Source organism: Ranitomeya variabilis, chromosome 2 (assembly GCF_051348905.1).
Source record: "Ranitomeya variabilis isolate aRanVar5 chromosome 2, aRanVar5.hap1, whole genome shotgun sequence".
NCBI lineage: Eukaryota > Metazoa > Chordata > Amphibia > Anura > Dendrobatidae > Ranitomeya > Ranitomeya variabilis.
In genome coordinates, this window is record NC_135233.1 from 1,039,099,544 (window position 1) to 1,039,119,570 (window position 20,027).

The following is a 20,027-nucleotide window of genomic DNA, read 5'->3' on the forward strand; positions in this document are numbered from 1 at the left end:
TTAATATCTGCCGTCAGTCACTGGCTTTACCACTCTGGCGGAGAAAATTGCGCGGGAGCCCACGCCAATTTTTTCCATTTAACCCTTTATTTTAGCAGCTACAGCGCCCAAGTTTTGCATACACACACTACTAACATTAGTAGTGTGGAATATGCAAAAAAAAAGGGGATATGAGATGGTTTACTGTATGTAAACCATGTCTCATATCCTGTCGGGTTTAGGCAGGAGAAATGAAAAGCCGGCAATTGAATTACCGACTTTTCACCAACACCGCTGCGTATTTCTCGCAAGTCACACTGCTGGTCCGTGTGGAATCCGTATTTTTCTCGCCCCCATAGACTTTCATTGGCGATTTTTTTGCGCAATACGCTGACAAACGCAGCATGCTGCGATTTTGTATGGCCGTAGAACGCCGTATATTACGGATCCGTAATATACGGCTGATAGGACGAGACCCATTGAGAAGCATTGTGCCGTATGTTATGCGAGTTTTACGCACGTAGTTTCTGCGCTCTTACGTCCGTAAAACTCGCATGTGTGACGGCGGCCTCATTCATTCCCCAGTAGTTTACAGCCGGTGGCGGTCGCATTAGCAGAGCTCCCGGTTGTAAACTGTACATTCCCCTAGAAATGGATTACTGTGTGGGACTGACTGTACGCCGAACAGGTATGGGTACATTGTTGGTTTATTATTTAGACTTTTTTTTTTTTTTTACAGGAGATCGAGGGCTTCACTTGGAATGGCAGACTAATAAAGATGGGAAACTTTGTTGTGTATGATTTCATTAAAATACTTTATTCTTACTGTGTTTTATTAACCCTTTATCAACTATACGATTAGTAATGGATAGGCGTCTTATTGATACATCTCCATTACTAAGCTGGCTTCATGTCACCTTACAATAGGAAGGTGACATTAACCCCTCATTACCCCACTTACCACTGCTACAGAGCAAGTCGGAAGAACCAGGCAAAGCTCCAGAATTGGCGCATCTAATAGATGCGCCTTTTCTGGGCGGCTGCTGTTTTTAGGCTCGGGGGGCCATATCCATGGCCCCTTACCAGCCTGAGAATAGCAGCCCACACCTGTGAGTTTTGCCAGGTTGGTTGAAAAACATAGGGGGACCCCACATCGGGTCTTTCTTTCATTCATTCTCCCCTGCTCGTCGGCAGAGCAGGGGAGAAGGGATGACAGCCGGATTCAGCACTTCTGATAAATACAGAAGTGGTGACTAGTGTTGAGCATTCCGATACCGCAAGTATCGGGTATCGGACGATATTTGCTGTATCGGAATTCCGATACCAAGTTCCGATATTTTTGTGATATCGGAAATCGGAAGTTCCCAGTGTATGGTTCCCAGGGTCTGGAGGAGAGGAAACTCTCCTTCAGGCCCTGGGATCCATATTCATGTAAAAAATAAAGAATAAAAAATATGGATATACTCACCCCTCCGGCGGACCCTGGACCTTAGCGATGTAACCGGCAGCCTCCGTTCCTAAGAATGCAGTGAGTGTAGGACTTGCGATGACGTCGCGGCTTGTGATTGGTCGCGTGAGCGGTCACATGAGCGGTCACGCGACCAATCACAAGCCGCGACGTCATCGAAGGTCCTTCACTCTGCATTCTTAGGAACGGAGGCAGACGCTTGGACCGATGAGATTCAGGGGCCGTCCGAAGGGTGAGTATATCAATATTTTTTATTTTTATTCTTTATTTTATACATGAATATGGATCCCAGGGCCTGAAGGAGAGTTTCCTCTCCTTCAGACCCTGGGAACCATTCCGATATTTTGTGTCCCATTGATATGCATTGGTATCGGGTATCGGTATCGGCGATATCCGATATTTTTTGGGTATCGGCCGATCCAATCCGATACCGATACCTTTGCATATCGGAAGGTATCGCTCAACACTAGTGGTGACGTGTTTCTATTATACTTTTCCTCACCTGGTTTTGGCTTACAAAAACTGAGGTAAAAAACTGACTAAATACTGAGTGTGTGAACGTGACCTAAAAGAAGTGACCTGTGCATTCTTTGAGGGTAGGCACACACCGTCAGTATACGCTGCGGTTGGACGCTGTGTACTTACCACACTTATCAGAATACACCTTCCATTAATACCCAGCAGCTTATGGACAATCTCCACACATCTCTAGCCCCCATCTCCTCCCTCTCCTGTCCAGACTTAGCATTGTCACACTTCAATAATACACTGAAGAATGCCCTAGATGAAGCAGCACCTTCTACACGCAGAAAGACCCGACACAGACAACGGCAGCCCTGGCACACTATGCAAACACGCTTTCTCCAGCGTTGCTCAAGGTGTGCAGAGCGGCAGTGGAGAAAATCTCTCTAAGGGCTCATTTCCACATGCGAGGCACACGTCCGTATCTCGCATGTGGAAACCAAGCTGTGGAGCCGGCACTGAGGAGCGGAGCGTGCGGCCGCATAGGAACACATGGAGCTGCACAGCTCCGCTCCAAAGTGCCGGCGCCAGGGCTTGGTTTCCACATGCGAGATACGGACGTGTGACTCGCATGTGGAAATGAGCCCTTAGCAGAAGACTTCATCCACTATAAGTTCATGCTCCAAACCTATAACTCTGCCCTTTTTCTGGCCAAACAAATCCTACTTCACCACCCTCATCACCTCACTATCCAACAACCCAAAATGACTTTTTGAAACCTTAAACTCCCTCCTGAAACCTAAAGTACAGGCCCCCATCACCAACCTCAGCGGTGAGGATCTGGCCACTTATTTCTTAGAAAAAATCAACCACATCCATCAGGATATCTCAGCGCAATCTCCTCAGTGCCTGGATCCCCTTCCCTGCCGCACCTCAAGCTCACTAGACATCTTTGAGCCTGTTTCAGAAGAAGTTTCCAAGCTGCAACAGTGACCCCATTCCTTCACATATCCTGCAGTCTCTCTCACCAGTGGTCACCACTCACCGCGACTGAAGGTAACTATAGGTAATTGACCTACATTTCCTTCATTCGCCGGGGCTTACAAGCACAGCTGCATTAGCAGGGCTCCTGCTTGTAAAATATTTTAACCCCTTCAGATGGATTACCTCGTGGGACGTGACGGTTCATCAGAGGGTATGTATATTGTGGGTTTATTATTTTGCCAAGCGAGGGTCTTAGGTGGATTGAGAGAGCAATAAAATATTAAAACAACCGCTGTGTTTATTTCATTAAAATAATTTTTAATAATGCGTGTTTTTTAACCCTTTCATACAATTGGATTAATAATGGATAGGTGACATAATTGACGCCTCTCCATTATTAATCTGGCTTAATGTCACCTTACAATAGCAAGGTGGCATTAACCCTTCATTACCCCATATCCCACCGCTACACGGGAGTGGGAAGAGAGTGGCCAAGTGCCAGAATAGGCGCATCTTCCAGATGTGCCTTTTCTGGGGTGGCTGGGGAAGATGTTTTTAGCCACGGGGGGGCCAATAACCATGGTCCCTCTCTAGGCTATTAATATCTGCCCTCAGTCACCGGCTTTACCGCTCTGGCGGAGAAAATTGCGCGGGAGCCCACGCCAATTTTTCCCGTGATTTAACCCTTTATTTTAGCAGCTACAGCACCCAAATTTTGCACATACACACTACTAACATTAGTAGTGTGGAATATGCAAAAAAAAAAGGGGATATGAGATGGTTTACTGTATGTAAACCATGTCTCATATCCTGTCGGGTTTGGGAAGGAGAAATGAAAAGCCGGCAATTGAATTACCGGCTTTTCACATACATCGCGCTGAAGTTAATATACAGAATATATATATATGTGTCTCAATGACATATATATATATATATATACACTGTATATATGTTTTCCTGAACATTTAAGCACATAAATCCATTAGATGTCGGTTTTGCAAGCCTGCGAGAAAATATCGCAGTACGGATGCCATACGGATTACATACGGAGGATGCCATGCGCAAAATACGCTGACACACCCTGACTACGGATCACTATTTTGGGAACATTTCTCCGTAGTACGGCCGTATTACGGCCGTAAAAAATGGACTGTATTGTCTTACGCTGAGTGTGACGCCGGCCTTACTGTCGCTCTTATTCATTCTCGTCTGGACTACTGCAACTCTCTTCTAATCGGTCTCCCTCTTACCAAACTTTCTCCTCTCCAATCCATCTTGAATGCTGCAGCCAGTCATACATCTGTCCAGCCGCTTCACTGATGCCTCCATCTTGTGCCAGTCATTACACTGGCTACCCATTCACTACAGGGTCCAGTATAAACTCATCTCTCTCACCCACAAAGCTCTCCACAGTTCTGCACCGCCTTATATCTCCTCTCTCATGTCTATCGCCCTACACGTGCCCTCCGTTCTACAAATGACCTAAGACTAACATCCCCTGTAATCCGAACCTCACACCTCCGTCTCCCAACACTTCTCTCGTGCTGCGCCAGCTCTCTGGAATGCACTTCCCCAGACGATCAGACTGATACCTAGCCCCGACCTATTCAAGTGCGCTCTAAAAACCCATCTCTTCAAACAAGCCTACCACATCAACTACTCAGTAAACTAACTTTGCCCTGTTCCCTCCTTCCAAATATTACTCTGAATCTGCACCCTACTATTCATCTGTCTCCACACCCTCCATGCACACGATAACTGCACTTGATACTTGACTATTGCACTTAAACACACGGGCTGATGACCGGATCATGCAGCTTTATATGAAAATCCCTATGTATTATAATTGCCAGACCTGAAATAACAAGCACTTTTCACCTATTGTGTCCCCCCATTTCCTTGTAGATTGTAAGCTTGCGAGCAGGGACCTCACCCCTAATGTCACTGTTTAAATTGGCTTAACTCGTACTGAATTTATTGTTTGTACATGTCCCCGCTTAATTGTAAAGTGCTGCGGAATATGTTGGCGCTATATAAATAAAAATTATTATTACTTGTGCAGCGTCCAGATGTTACAGCATTGTGGATGAGATTTCAAGAAACCCCATGTCCATTATGCATGCACCGGCACCTTTCCTGCGGAGACTGACATGTGGCGCGTCGTTCCAGAAAGCAGCATATCAATTTTTCGTGCAGAGACGCGCCATCTCCGCAAGATAAATGTCACCCGTACAATGTATAGGACGCGGTGATTCCGAACGGTTCAGTGATCACATGTGGAATTGCCTGCATTCAAATTCCGGCGGCTCTAAGGACGCCGCGGATATGTGCTGCATCCAAAACGCTGCCGAGTACTGACCGTCTGCACCTACCCTAGCTCGTGTCCAGCTCACTATGGGAAGGTTAAAAAACCCACCAGGAATAGGTCTGGTCATTATGGATTCCCCTTTTCACATGTAAAGCACTATGGCATAAATGGCGCTATAATAATAAATTTATTTTTTAGTATTTTTTTTTCTTTTCTTGCTTTAAAAATTCTAGTGTACAACCTGGATATATATATATATATATATATATATATATATATATATATATATATATATTAGTATGTATGCGCACATATAATTATCAGGGTTACAAGACGGTTGAAAAAGGATGTTTTTGACCACTATACAAGCCCAATGCACAGGTTCCTCCAGCAGTCTCGCAGGCGAGTGTGGGCGCTGGCGGACTCTTCCCCGGCAGATGCCGCCCATCCGAGGAGATTTAGCGCAATGTCTCCCAGGAGCACGGCAGCAGATGTGACAGAGCGGGGTGCGCAGACATGCAGCCACATTGCGCAGAAATGACCGCACTCACATGTTGCGGCACAGCCGCCCAGTGTGCAGCAGGGCCAGAGCCGCGGACACAGACCTCCCGGGGGCTGCAGTGCTGTGCACGTGTGTCTGCTCAGAGGAGACCACACAGCAAGAAGCCCCTCCCAGCTGGCTGCAGTGATTGGCCATAGTCGTCACGTGGCTCAGGGAACCTGGCGGAAGTCGCGCCTAAATGTAAGCGACCGGTGGAGAAAACACTCGGTGGCGCCGCCCGGCGCTCGGTGATGGGAGCGGCGGTCTCTAGGCTCGTGTACACACTGTGAGGTGGAGGAGGACTCGGTTTAAGGCATCATGGAGGAGGAGGACGCGGTAAGGGCAGCGCAGCCAGTGACGTCATTGTTGAGCGCCGCGAACTGGTGTCACGTGCGTGCATGGTTCCCTTATATCACTAGGCAGGCGGAGAGCGTGAGCGTGTGAGGCCGTGTGTGGTGCGCAGCGTCACCCTGCACAGAGCAGTGTTGTAACCCATGCGTCACATCACAGCCCGGGGCCTGGAATACGGCCTCACCTCTAGAGATACGAGGGCGGAGTGTCCCCTCCCGTGAGGGTGCGAGGCAGTGGCGTAACTACAAAGTTATGGGCCCCGGTGCGAACTTCCAAATGGGGCCCCCCCCGCCATAAAATTCAATGTAAGCCCCATAGAATACAATGCAGCCCCCCTCATAGTATAATGCAGCCCCTCCATACAGGGGCAGTGACAAAGACACGAGCAAATGGTGACGAGGGGGCAGAGGAGAGGGAACAAGGGGGCAAGGAAGACAGGCACTAGGGGACACATGGGGGCTAGGAGGCAGGGGAGAAGGATACAAGGGGTCTAGTGGGCAAGGGAGACTGACACAAGTGGGCAAGGGAGACTGACACAAAGGGCACACGGGGACTAGTGGACAAGAGAGACTGGCACACGGGGACACGGACTAGTGGGCAAGGGAGACTGACACACGGGGAATAGTGGGCAAGGGAGACTGATACAAGGGGACTAGTGGGCAAGGGAGACTGACACACGGGGACAAGGGAGACAGGCACAAGGGGACACATAGGGACTAGTGAGCAAGAGACTGACACAAGGGGACAAGGGATACAAGCACAAGGGGACACACAGGGACAAGTGGGAAAGGGAGACTGACACACAGGGACTAGTGGGCAAAGGAGACTGACACAAGCACAAGGGGACAAAGGAGACTGACACAAGCACAAGGGGACATAGGAGACAGGCACATGGGGACACACAGGGACTAATGGGCAAGGGAGACTGGCACACGGGGACACAAGCATAAGGGAGACAGGCTCAAGGAGACACACAGGGACTAATGGGCAAGGGAGACTGGCACACGGGGACAAGGGACACAAGCATAAGGGGACAAGGGAGACAGGCACATGGGGACACACAGGGACTAATGGGCAAGGGAGACTGGCACATGGGGACACAAGCATAAGGGAGACAGGCTCAAGGGGACTCACGGCCCCCTGACCTGCCAGAGCCGCTTGCAGCTGCGACCGTAGTAGTTACGCCGCTGCCTCACACACACACATACTACAGATATCACACACACACTACAGATATCACACACACACATCATACTACAGATATCACACACACACACACACACATGTTATTACACACACTACAGATATCACACACATCATATTACAGATATCACACACATACTACAGTTATCACACACACACACTACAGATATCACACACACACAGACATACTACAGATATCACACACACACACATCATACTACAGATATCACACACACACACACACTACAGATAACACACACACACACACTACAGATATCACACACACACACACACACACACACACACATACACACACTACAGATATCACACACACACACATCATACTACAGATATCACACACATACTACAGTTATCACACACACACTACAGATACCACACACACACACACACACACACACACACACACACACACACACACCAGAGATACCAGCTCATATACACAACTCACAATCTCCTCTCTGGTACAGGGGTGGCTGATGTAAACCGGCTGCAGCTCCTCAGCTTCTCCTGACTAAGGCTAGTTTCACACTAGCGTCGGGAACAACCCGTCGCTGTGCGTCGGGCCGACGTTCCCGACGCTAGTGTGGTCTCCGCCGCACAACGGGGGCAGCGGATGCATTTTTCCCACGCATCCGCTGCCCCATTGTGAGGTGCGGGGAGGTGGGGGCGGAGTTCCGGCCGCGCATGCGCGGTCGGAAAAAGTGGACCGTCGGGAGCAAAAAACGTTACATGTAAGGTTTTTTTCTCCCGACGGTCCACTACCACACGCCCAAGCGTCGCAAAACGGACGCGACGTTTGGCAATGCGTCGCAAATGCGTCGCTAATGTTAGTCTATGACGAAAAAACGTATCCAGCAAGAACTTTTGCTGGATGCGTATTTTCGGCAAAACGACGCATTTGCGACGTATTGCAATTAACGCTAGTGTGAAACTAGCCTAAAGCGGCTCTGTCCCGCACCTCCCCCCTGCTCTCGCCTTCTGTCCCGGGGTTATTTTGGCTTTCTCTTAAAGGGAACCTGTCACCCCGTTTTTTCCGTATGAGATAAAAATACTGTTAAATAGGGCCTGAGCTGTGCATTGCAATAGTGTATTTTGTGGACCCCGATTCCCCACCTATGCTGCCGAAATACGTTACCAAAGTAGTCGTTTTCGCCTGTCAATCAGGCTGGTCTGGTCAGATGGGCGTGGTGTCTTCCCCCAGATCTTGCTTAGTTTTCCGTTGGTGGCGTAGTGGTGTGCGCATGCCCAAGGTCCCGAATCCACTGCACAGGGGAGGGAAAATAGCGTGATGTGTGACATTTCATTGGTGATCGGTGGGGGCGGCCATCTTCCTTTGGCCGCGCGTGCGCAGAAGCGGCGCTCTACTGGCCGCGGCTTCAGGAAAATGGCCGCAGGATGCCGCGCGTGCCCAGATGGAGATCGCGGCGGCCATTTTCCTGAAGCAGAGATGCGACACCTCGTGCACACCCGGCTCCGCTCCGTACACCTCGTGCACACACGGCTCCGCTCCGTACACCTCGTGCACACACGGCTCCGCTCCGTACACCTCGTGCACACACGGCTCCGCTCCGTACACCTCGTGCACACACGGCTCCGCTCCGTACACCTCGTGCACACACGGCTCCGCTCCGTACACCTCGTGCACACACGGCTCCGCTCCGTACACCTCGTGCACACACGGCTCCGCTCCGTACACCTCGTGCACACACGGCTCCGCTCCGTACACCTCGTGCACACACGGCTCCGCTCCGTACACCTCGTGCACACACGGCTCCGCTCCGTACACCTCGTGCACACACGGCTCCGCTCCGTACACCTCGTGCACACACGGCTCCGCTCCGTACACCTCGTGCACACACGGCTCCGCTCCGTACACCTCGTGCACACACGGCTCCGCTCCGTACACCTCGTGCACACACGGCTCCGCTCCGTACACCTCGTGCACACACGGCTCCGCTCCGTACACCTCGTGCACACACGGCTCCGCTCCGTACACCTCGTGCACACACGGCTCCGCTCCGTACACCTCGTGCACACACGGCTCCGCTCCGTACACCTCGTGCACACACGGCTCCGCTCCGTACACCTCGTGCACACACGGCTCCGCTCCGTACACCTCGTGCACACACGGCTCCGCTCCGTACACCTCGTGCACACACGGCTCCGCTCCGTACACCTCGTGCACACACGGCTCCGCTCCGTACACCTCGTGCACACACGGCTCCGCTCCGTACACCTCGTGCACACACGGCTCCGCTCCGTACACCTCGTGCACACACGGCTCCGCTCCGTACACCTCGTGCACACACGGCTCCGCTCCGTACACCTCGTGCACACACGGCTCCGCTCCGTACACCTCGTGCACACACGGCTCCGCTCCGTACACCTCGTGCACACACGGCTCCGCTCCGTACACCTCGTGCACACACGGCTCCGCTCCGTACACCTCGTGCACACACGGCTCCGCTCCGTACACCTCGTGCACACACGGCTCCGCTCCGTACACCTCGTGCACACACGGCTCCGCTCCGTACACCTCGTGCACACACGGCTCCGCTCCGTACACCTCGTGCACACACGGCTCCGCTCCGTACACCTCGTGCACACACGGCTCCGCTCCGTACACCTCGTGCACACACGGCTCCGCTCCGTACACCTCGTGCACACACGGCTCCGCTCCGTACACCTCGTGCACACACGGCTCCGCTCCGTACACCTCGTGCACACACGGCTCCGCTCCGTACACCTCGTGCACACACGGCTCCGCTCCGTACACCTCGTGCACACACGGCTCCGCTCCGTACACCTCGTGCACACACGGCTCCGCTCCGTACACCTCGTGCACACACGGCTCCGCTCCGTACACCTCGTGCACACACGGCTCCGCTCCGTACACCTCGTGCACACACGGCTCCGCTCCGTACACCTCGTGCACACACGGCTCCGCTCCGTACACCTCGTGCACACACGGCTCCGCTCCGTACACCTCGTGCACACACGGCTCCGCTCCGTACACCTCGTGCACACACGGCTCCGCTCCGTACACCTCGTGCACACCCGGCTCCGCTCCGTACACCTCGTGCACACCCGGCTCCGCTCCGTACACCTCGTGCACACCCGGCTCCGCTCCGTACACCTCGTGCACACCCGGCTCCGCTCCGTACACCTCGTGCACACCCGGCTCCGCTCCGTACACCTCGTGCACACCCGGCTCCGCTCCGTACACCTCGTGCACACCCGGCTCCGCTCCGTACACCTCGTGCACACCCGGCTCCGCTCCGTACACCTCGTGCACACCCGGCTCTGCTACATCCACCCAAACCCCTCCTGACCTCACACAAAAGCTTACCCTCCTCCAGCATGATGACAAACAGCACTGCACTACTGTCCTGCACTACACGGAAGCCCTTGATCATGTGACTCCAACTCCTCCCCTCCTGTGACCTCATCACAGGTCCTGTGCGCACAGAGCAGTGGCAGCTATAGTAGTGGTGTGCGGCTCTCTGCGGTGGAGGGGCTCTGCTGCGGGTCAAGTGCAGTCCCACCCGTGATCGCGAGTGCACGCGCAGCAGGGCCTGTAAGGAAGAATTATTTAAAGGGCCGGCGGCCCATTTTGTAGCTTAGAGTTTTTAGGAGCCCGCCCAGTCTGCTGGACTGGGTGGGCCCCTAAGCACTGCGGGCCCCGTCGCAATTGCGACCCCTGCGACCGCGGTAGTTACGCCCCTGGTGCGAGGCCCCCCCATGAGGACTCCCCTCCCCCAGGAAGATGCGAGACTTGGTACCCAGGTCCTCCCCGGTAGAGAGCAGCAGTGATGGAGAGCAGCAGTGATGGAGCGCATCCCCCTCCCATCCCCATAGCTGCTGTCCGCTATCCCGCCCTGTGCAGTCTCCTGTCAGTCATCCCTGCACTGATTACTATCATATGTGAGGGCAATAACAAGGGTCCGCCAACCGGATTCAAGTTAGTCTGCAGTTAGCTATTAGATATTAGTTATTCGATTTTCATGTATGGCAGTTAGCTATTAGATATTAGTTAGCTATTCGATTTTCCATGCATGGTGAATTATACATAGAGTGGATATTGTTTGGGTAAAATTTTGATCAGGACTTTGAGATGTTTATATTGCCTACTTGTGGTCCTGGGTTATTCACATAAATCTCTTTTGTCGCACATAATCAAACATACTCAATTGTATGTAAGTTCAATTTGAAAAGAGGTACCCTGGACCACTAGCGCTCAAAATGACCAGCTCAATGTCCTGAACAATATTTGCCCCCAAAAATATCACCTCTATGTGTAGTTCAGAAGTTATTCACGTAAATCGCTTATGCCGCGATTAAACAAACGCACTCAATCGTACGTAAGTTCAATTTGGAAATAGGTACCCTGGACCACTAGCACTCAAAATGACCAGCTCAATGTCCTGAACAATATTTGCCAAAAAAAATATCAACTCTATGTGTAGTTCAGAAGTTATTCACGTAAATCGCTTATGTCGCGAATAAACAAAAGCACTCAATCGTACGTAAGTTCAATTTGAAAATAGGTACCCTGGACCACTAGCACTCAAAATGACCAGCTCAATGTCCTGAAAAATATTTAAACAAAAAAATATCAACTCTATGTGTAGTTCAGAAGTTATTCACGTAAACCGCTTATGTCGCGAATAAACAAACGCACTCAATCGTACGTAAGTTCAATTTGAAAATAGGTACCCTGGACCACTAGCACTCAAAATGACCAGCTCAATGTCCTGAACAATATTTGCCAAAAATAATATCAACTCTATGTGTAGTTCAGAAGTTATTCACGTAAATCGCTTATGTCGCGAATAAACAAACGCACTCAATCGTACGTAAGTTCAATTTGAAAATAGGTACCCTGGACCACTAGCACTCAAAATGACCAGCTCAATGTCTTGAACAATATTTGCCAAAAATAATATCAACTCTATGTGTAGTTCAGAAGTTATTCACGTAAATCGCTTATGTCGCGAATAAACAAACGCACTCAATCATACGTAAGTTCAATTTGAAAACAGGTACCCTTGACCACTAGTACTCACAATGACCAGCTCAATGTCCTGAACAATATTTACCCCAAAAAAAATCAACTCTATGTGTAGTTCAGAATTTATTCACGTAAATCGCTTATGTCGCGAATAAACAAACGCACTCAATTGTACGTAAGTTCAATTTGGAAATAGGTACCCTGGACCACTAGCACTCAAAATGACCAGCTCAATGTCCTGAACAATATTTAAACAAAAAAATATCAACTCTATGTGTAGTTCAGAAGTTATTCACGTAAACCGCTTATGTCGCGAATAAACAAACGCACTCAATCGTACGTAAGTTCAATTTGAAAATAGGTACCCTGGACCACTAGCAGTCAAAATGACCAGCTCAATGTCCTGAACAATATTTACCAAAAAAAATATCAACTCTATGTGTAGTTCAGAAGTTATTCACGTAAATCGCTTATGTCGCGAATAAACAAACGCACTCAATCGTACGTAAGTTCAATTTGAAAATAGGTACCCTGGACCACTAGCACTCAAAATGACCAGCTCAATGTCCTGAACAATATTTGCCAAAAATAATATCAAGTCTATGTGTAGTTCAGAAGTTATTCACGTAAATCGCTTATGTCGCGAATAAACAAATGCACTCAATCGTACATAAGTTCAATTTGAAAACAGGTACCCTGGACCACTAGCAGTCAAAATGACCAGCTCAATGTCCTGAACAATATTTGCCAAAAATAATATCAAGTCTATGTGTAGTTCAGAAGTTATTCACGAAAATCGCTTATGTCGCGAATAAACAAACGCACTCAATCGTACGTAAGTTCAATTTGAAAATAGGTACCCTGGACCGCTAGCACTCAAAATGACCAGCTCAATGTCCTGAACAATATTTAAACAAAAAAATATCAACTCTATGTGTAGTTCAGAAGTTATTCACGAAAATCGCTTATGTCGCGAATAAACAAACGCACTCAATCATACGTAAGTTCAATTTGAAAACAGGTACCCTTGACCACTAGTACTCACAATGACCAGATCAATGTCCTGTACAATATTTGCCCAAAAAATAACAACTCTATGTGTAGTTCAGAAGTTATTCACGTAAATCGCTTATGTCGCGAATAAACAAACGCACTCAATCGTACATAAGTTCAATTTGAAAAGAGGTACCCTGGACTACTAGCACTCAAAATGACCAGCTCAATGTCCTGAACAATATTTACCAAAAAAAATATCAACTCTATGTGTAGTTCAGAAGTTATTCACGTAAATCGCTTATGTCGCGAATAAACAAACGCACTCAATCGTACGTAAGTTCAATTTGGAAATAGGTACCCTGGACCACAAGCACTCAAAATGACCAGCTCAATGTCCTGAACAATATTTAAACAAAAAAATATCAACTCTATGTGTAGTTGAGAAGTTATTCACCTAAATCGCTTATGTCGAGAATAAACAAACGCACTCAATCGTACGTAAGTTCAATTTGAAAAGAGGTACCCTTGACCACTAGCACTCAAAATGACCAGCTCAATGTCCTGAACAATATTTACCAAAAAAAATATCAACTCTATGTGTAGTTCAGAAGTTATTCACGTAAATCCCTTATGTCACGAATAAACAAACGCACACAATCATACGTAAGTTCAATTTGAAAACAAGTACCCTTGACCACTAGTACTCAAAATGACCAGATCAATGTCCTGAACAATATTTGCCCAACAAAATATCAACTCTATGTGTAGTTCAGAAGTTATTCACGTAAATCGCTTATGTCGCGAATAAACAAACGCACTCAATCGTACATAAGTTCAATATGAAAAGAGGTACCCTGGACTGCTAGCACTCAAAATGAACATATCAATGTCCTGAACAATATTTCCCCAAAAAATTATCAACTCTATGTGTAGTTCAGAAGTTATTCACGTAAATCGCTTATTTCGCGAATAAACAAACGCACTCAATCGTACGTAAGTTCAATTCAAAAAGAAGTACCATGGACCACTAGCACTCAAAATGAACATATCAATGTCCTGAACAATATTTCCCCAAAAAATTATCAACTCTATGTGTAGTTCAGAAGTTATTCACGTAAATCGCTTATGTCGCGAATAATCAAATGCACTCAATCGTACGTAAGTTCAATTTGAAAACAGGTACCCTGGACCACTAGTACTCAAAATGACCAGCTCAATGTCCTGAACAATATTTGCCAAAAAAATTATCGACTCTATGTGTAGTTCAGAAGTTATTCACGTAAATCGCTTATGTCGCGCATAATCAAACGCACTCAATCGTACATAGGTTTAATTTGAAAAGAGGTACCCTGGACCACTAGTACTCAAAATGAACATATCAATGTCCTGAACAATATTTGCCAAAAAAATGTTTAATTCAAGGGTTGTTGAACAGATGCTAAGTTTGTGTGTGAAATTACACTTAATAAAGTTTTATGTCATCAAATTATTTATATGTAATTGTATCGTCATTCTTAACCTTTTTTTAACTTTACATAGTGGTTGTTGTGTAGACATGGGGGTCAGTGGGTGCTCTTGTCCGCTGTCCCGAATGCCTTTACAAAGACAGCATGGACCGTGGCTCATCCCAACTGAACGCTGACCTCCTCAACAGTGCGTGGAGCACTACTCATACAACACAGGGTGAGGGAATCACAATATTAAGACTTTCTTGGATCTCCAAACAATTAATGGCATATATCACACAACCAGCAAAACACAAAATGTAACAGGCAACAGTTTCTCACCCTTCCACTGGCTCACCAGGGATTATAATATCCGTTCATCAGAGCTTCCAGGGCTACTTACTCCAAGCCAGCAGCACCCCGCTTTCGGCGGGCACCCACCGAGAACGGAATAATGCCAGATTTAGGAAGCTGACTGAGTACCGCAAATTCTGTAGTCAGGTGACTGGATTGTCCCAAGCTGTATACCATCCTTATGTAGTCTTTGATATCTCAGCCGAATCCTTGCATTCGATGCTGAAGTCCATGTAGTCTTAAAAACCATGTTCGGTTGTGGCCTGCCAATCGGATCCGCAGATCAAAAATTGGTACCATGCAGCAAGAGAGACTTGGTCACTGAACAGTCCTTCTATACCCCTGAGCTCTCAATTAAGACTTGGGGCTTCATGATTGGTGGAATAAGAGTGTGCTAGATTGGCTAGATTCCAAGCCGCAAACATAATATCCCTAGTACTAATGGTGTCTTAAGGCCCCGTCTCACATAGCGATTTACCAACGATCACGACCAGCGATACGACCTGGCTGTGATCGTTGGTAAGTCGCTGTGTGGTCACTGGGGAGCTGTCACACAGACAGCTCTCTCCAGCGACCAACGATCGGGGGAACGACTTCGGCATCGTTGAAACTGTCTTCAACGATGCCGAAGTCCCCCTGCAGCACCCGGGTAACCAGGGTAAACATCGGGTTACTAAGCGCAGAGCCGCGCTTAGTAACCCGATGTTTACCCTGGTTACCAAAAAAAACAAACAGTACATACTCACCATCTGATGTCCGTCAGGTCCCTTGCCGTCTGCTTCCTGCTCTGACAGTGCCGCCATACACTGAGAGCAGAGCGCAGCGGTGACGTCACTGCTGCGCTCTCGCTGTACGGCCGGATCTCAGTCAGAGCAGGAAGCAGACGGCAAGGGACCTGACGGACATCAGATGGTGAGCATGTACTGTTTTTTTTTTTTTGGTAACCAGGGTAAACATCGGGTTACTAAGCGCGGCCCTGCGCTTAGTAACCCGATGTTTACCCTGGTTACCAGTGAAGACATCGCTGGATCGGTGTCACACACCGATTCAGCGATGTCAGCGGGACCTCAACGACCAAAAAAAGGTCCAGGCCATTCCGACACGACCAGCGATCTCACAGCAGGGGCCTGATCGCTGGTACGTGTCACACATAGCGAGATCGCTACTGAGGTCGCTGTTGCGTCACAAAACTAGTGACTCAGCAGCGATCTCGCTATGTGAGACGGGGCCTTAACAGAAATGAGATAGAGTCAGCCAATTTACATAGAATCGAGCAATACAATGAAAGGTTAGCATAATTGATTTATCTGAGTCTGTGACCTTCCCTGGCAAAGGTAATTACATGAGTCAACAGGAACTGTAAACCTGCACTCCTTAAGGTACCTTCACATTAAGCGACGCTGCAGCGATAGCGACAACGATGCCGATTGCTGCAGCGTCGCTGTGTGGTCGCTGGAGAGCTGTCACACAGACCGCTCTCCAGCGAGCAACGATGCCGAGGTCCCCGGGTAACCAGGGTAAACATCGGGTTGCTAAGCGCAGGGCCGCGCTTAGTAACCCGATGTTTACCCTGGTTACCAGCGTAAAATGTAAAAAAAACAAACAGTACATACTCACATTCGCGTCCCCCGGCGTCCACTTCCCACTCTGACTGAGTGCCGGCCCTAACAGCAGAGGTGACGTCACCGCTCTGCTGTGCTTTCACTTTCACTTTACGGTGCTCAGTCAGTGTGGGAAGCGGACGGCGGGGGACGCGAATGTGAGTATGTACTGTTTGTTTTTTTTACATTTTACGCTGGTAACCAGGGTAAACATCGGGTTACTAAGCGCGGCCCTGCGCTTAGCTACCCGATGTTTACCCTGGTTACCAGTGTAAAACATCACTGGTATCGTTGCTTTTGCTGTCAAACACAACGATACACGGCGATCGGACGACCAAATAAAGTTCAGAACTTTATTCAACGACCAGCGATATCACAGCAGGATCCTGATCGCTGCTGCGTGTCAAACTAAACGATATCGCTAGCCAGGACGCTGCAACGTCACGGATCGCTAGCGATATCGTTTAGTGTGAAGGTACCTTTAGGGTATGTGCACACGTCAGGATTTCTTGCAGAAATTTCCTGAAGAAAAACGGAAATTTTCTGCAAGAAATCCGCATGTTTCTTTTTGCGTTTTTTCCCGTTTTTTTCTAGTTTTTTTAGCATTTTGCAAGCGTAATTAGCTTGCAGAATGCTAAAGTTTTCCAAGCGATCTGTAGCATCGCTTGGAAAACAGATTAACAGGTTGGTCACACTTGTCAAACATAGTGTTTGACAAGTGTGACCAACTTTTTACTATAGATGCAGCCTGTGAAGCATCAATAGTAAAAGATAGAATGTTAAAAATAATAAAAAAAATGGTTATACTCACCTACTGCAGACAGCCGATCTCCTCAGCGGCTTCCGTTCCTATAGATGGTGTTGGTGGAAGTCGATGCGTCTGAGGTTGGTGTGGGAGCGGTGCTGTCACAAGGCTCGTCCTTGAGCGGTTTGCGTCCATGCGCCTATTTTTACAAGAAACTGTCGCCCGCCGAACGTAACTACGATATCGGCAACAGAGAGTTGTTGGCAATCAAATTGGCCTTTGAGGAATGGCGACACTTCTTGGAGGGGTCTGTTCATCAGGTTACTGTTATTACTGACCATAAGAATTTGCTTTATTTGGAGTCTGCCAAGCGTCTGTCTCCCAGGCAGTCTCGCTGGGCATTGTTTTTCATGCAGTTCAACTTTGTTGTCACTTACAGACCTGATTCTAAAAACACTACGGCGGATGTTTTGTCCAGGTGTTTTCCGGGGGGAGAGCCTCGGGAAGATCCAGTACCCATCCTCCAAAAGGGTGTTGTGGTTTCGGCTCTCACTACCGAGGTTGAGGCTGAGATTGCCGAGGCCCAGGAAGAGGTACCATCTGAGCTTCCCGTCAACAAAACGTTTGTACCGCTTCATCTCCGCTTAAAGGTTTTGGCGGAGCATCATGAGGCTGTCCTGGCTGGCCATCCAGGGGTTAGGGGTACCTTGGAGTTGGTGTGACGTCGGTTTTGGTGGCCCAAGATCTGACAAGACGTGGTCTCATACGTGTCAGCTTGCACCACGTGCGCTAGGACTAAGACCCCCCGCTCCCGTCCTGTTGGCACACTACTTCCTCTCGAGGTACCTAGTAAGCCATGGACGGAAATCTCCATGGATTTTATCACTGACTTGCCCTCCTCAGCTGGGAACACGGTCATCTTGGTGATTGTTGATCGGTTCTCAAAAATGTCGCACTTTGTGTCTGCCTTCGTTGCCTAACGCTAAGACTCTGTCTCAGGTATTTGTACAGGAGGTGGTCAGACTTCATGGGGTTCCATCTGACATCGTTTCTGATAGGGGGTCTCAGTTTGTGGCAAAGTTTTGGAAAGCATTTTGTTCACGGCTGGGGATCAAGTTCTCATTCTTCGGCGTTTCATCCTCAGTCAAATGGTCAGACCGAGCGTATGAACCAAAATTTGGAACAGTACTTACGCTGCTTTGTTTCGGATAACCAGGAGGAGTGGTCGAAGTTCCTTCCTTTGGCTGAGTTTGCCATCAATAATCACCATCAGGAGTCATCTGGGGAGTCTCCTTTTTTTGTGTTTACGGGCTTCATCCTCAATTTTGTACTTTGAGTCAGGGGGGCTCTTCCGGCGCCCCAGAGGAAGACCAGTTAGGAGCACAATTATCATCAGTCTGGAGGAGAGTTAAACAACGCCTGTTGAGTGTGGGTGCTAGGTACAAACGTGTGGCTGACAGTAGGCGTGTGCCAGGTCTGGACCTGAGTGTGGATGACTGGGTGTGGTTATCCACAAAGAACATAAGACTCAAAATACCATCCCTTAAATTGGGTCCACGGTTTATTGGTCCATTTAGGGTCGCCGCTGTCATTACCCCAGTAGCGTACCGGTTGGAGCTTCCTACGTTGTATAAAATACACAACGTGTTCCACAGATCGTTGTTAAAGAAGGTGGTGGGTCTTGTGTTGTGAATTCTGCTCTTGGGTTCCCTCCGGTGGTTGTTGGTGGTAATGCAGTTGTCCCTGAAGTGCAATCTTGGGCAGGTGTCTCTGCTGATTGCAGCTCTGACTGGGCTATTTAGGTCTGCAGGATTCTTTAGTCATTGCTGGTTGTCCATTGTTCTTGGAGGTTTCACATCTCTATCTGGTTCCTTCTGCCCTGCTGCCCAAACCAGCAAAGATAAGTTCTGGTGTTTTGTTTCTGCAGCCCACATGCTGTGGGCTTTACAGTTTAGTGCTTTTCAATGTTTTTTCTTGTCCAGCTTAGTCTGTGTAAGGATTTGTTCAGTCAAGTTGGATTCTCTGGAGATCAGATATACACTTCATATCTTTAGTTAGATGTGGAGTTTGTATTTTCTGCTGTGGATATTTTCTAGTGTTTTAATACTGACCGCATAGTGCTCTGTCCTATCCTTTCTATTTAGCTAGAGTGGCCTCCTTTGCTAAATTCTGTTTTCAGTCTGCGTGTGTTTTTTCCTCTCCTCTCACAGTCAATATTTGTGGGGGGCTGCCTATCCTTTGGGGATTTTCTCTGAGGCAAGATAGTATTCCCATTTCTATCTATAGGGGTATTTAGTCCTCCGGCTGTGTCGAGGTGTCTAGGATTGTCAGGAACATCCCACGGCTACTTCTAGTTGCGGTGTTAAGTTCAGGGTTTGCGGCCAGTACAGGTGCCACCTTCTCCAGAGAAAGTCTCATGCTGCTCCAAGGTCACCGGATCATAACAGTCTTGTGGACACGACGCCAATGCCTTCTCCAGTCTTGGTGGATAGAAATTTGGAATTTGAAGTCTCCAAGGTGGTTGACTCTCGTGTAGTGCACCGCACTTTACAGTACTT

General features: G+C 48.6%; 1 protein-coding gene across 1 annotated transcript in view; it reads left to right on the top strand.

Annotated features, from left to right (window-relative positions):
- The first annotated feature begins 5,907 nt into the window (after positions 1-5,907).
- TAF1B (TATA-box binding protein associated factor, RNA polymerase I subunit B) overlaps positions 5,908-20,027 on the top strand; it is a 128,401-nt gene continuing 114,281 nt past the window's right edge. The window contains exon 1 of the mRNA XM_077291418.1: positions 5,908-6,078. Coding sequence (XP_077147533.1) covers positions 6,061-6,078 — 18 coding nt within the window. The 5' untranslated portion in view covers positions 5,908-6,060. The remainder of the gene's footprint in view (positions 6,079-20,027) is intronic.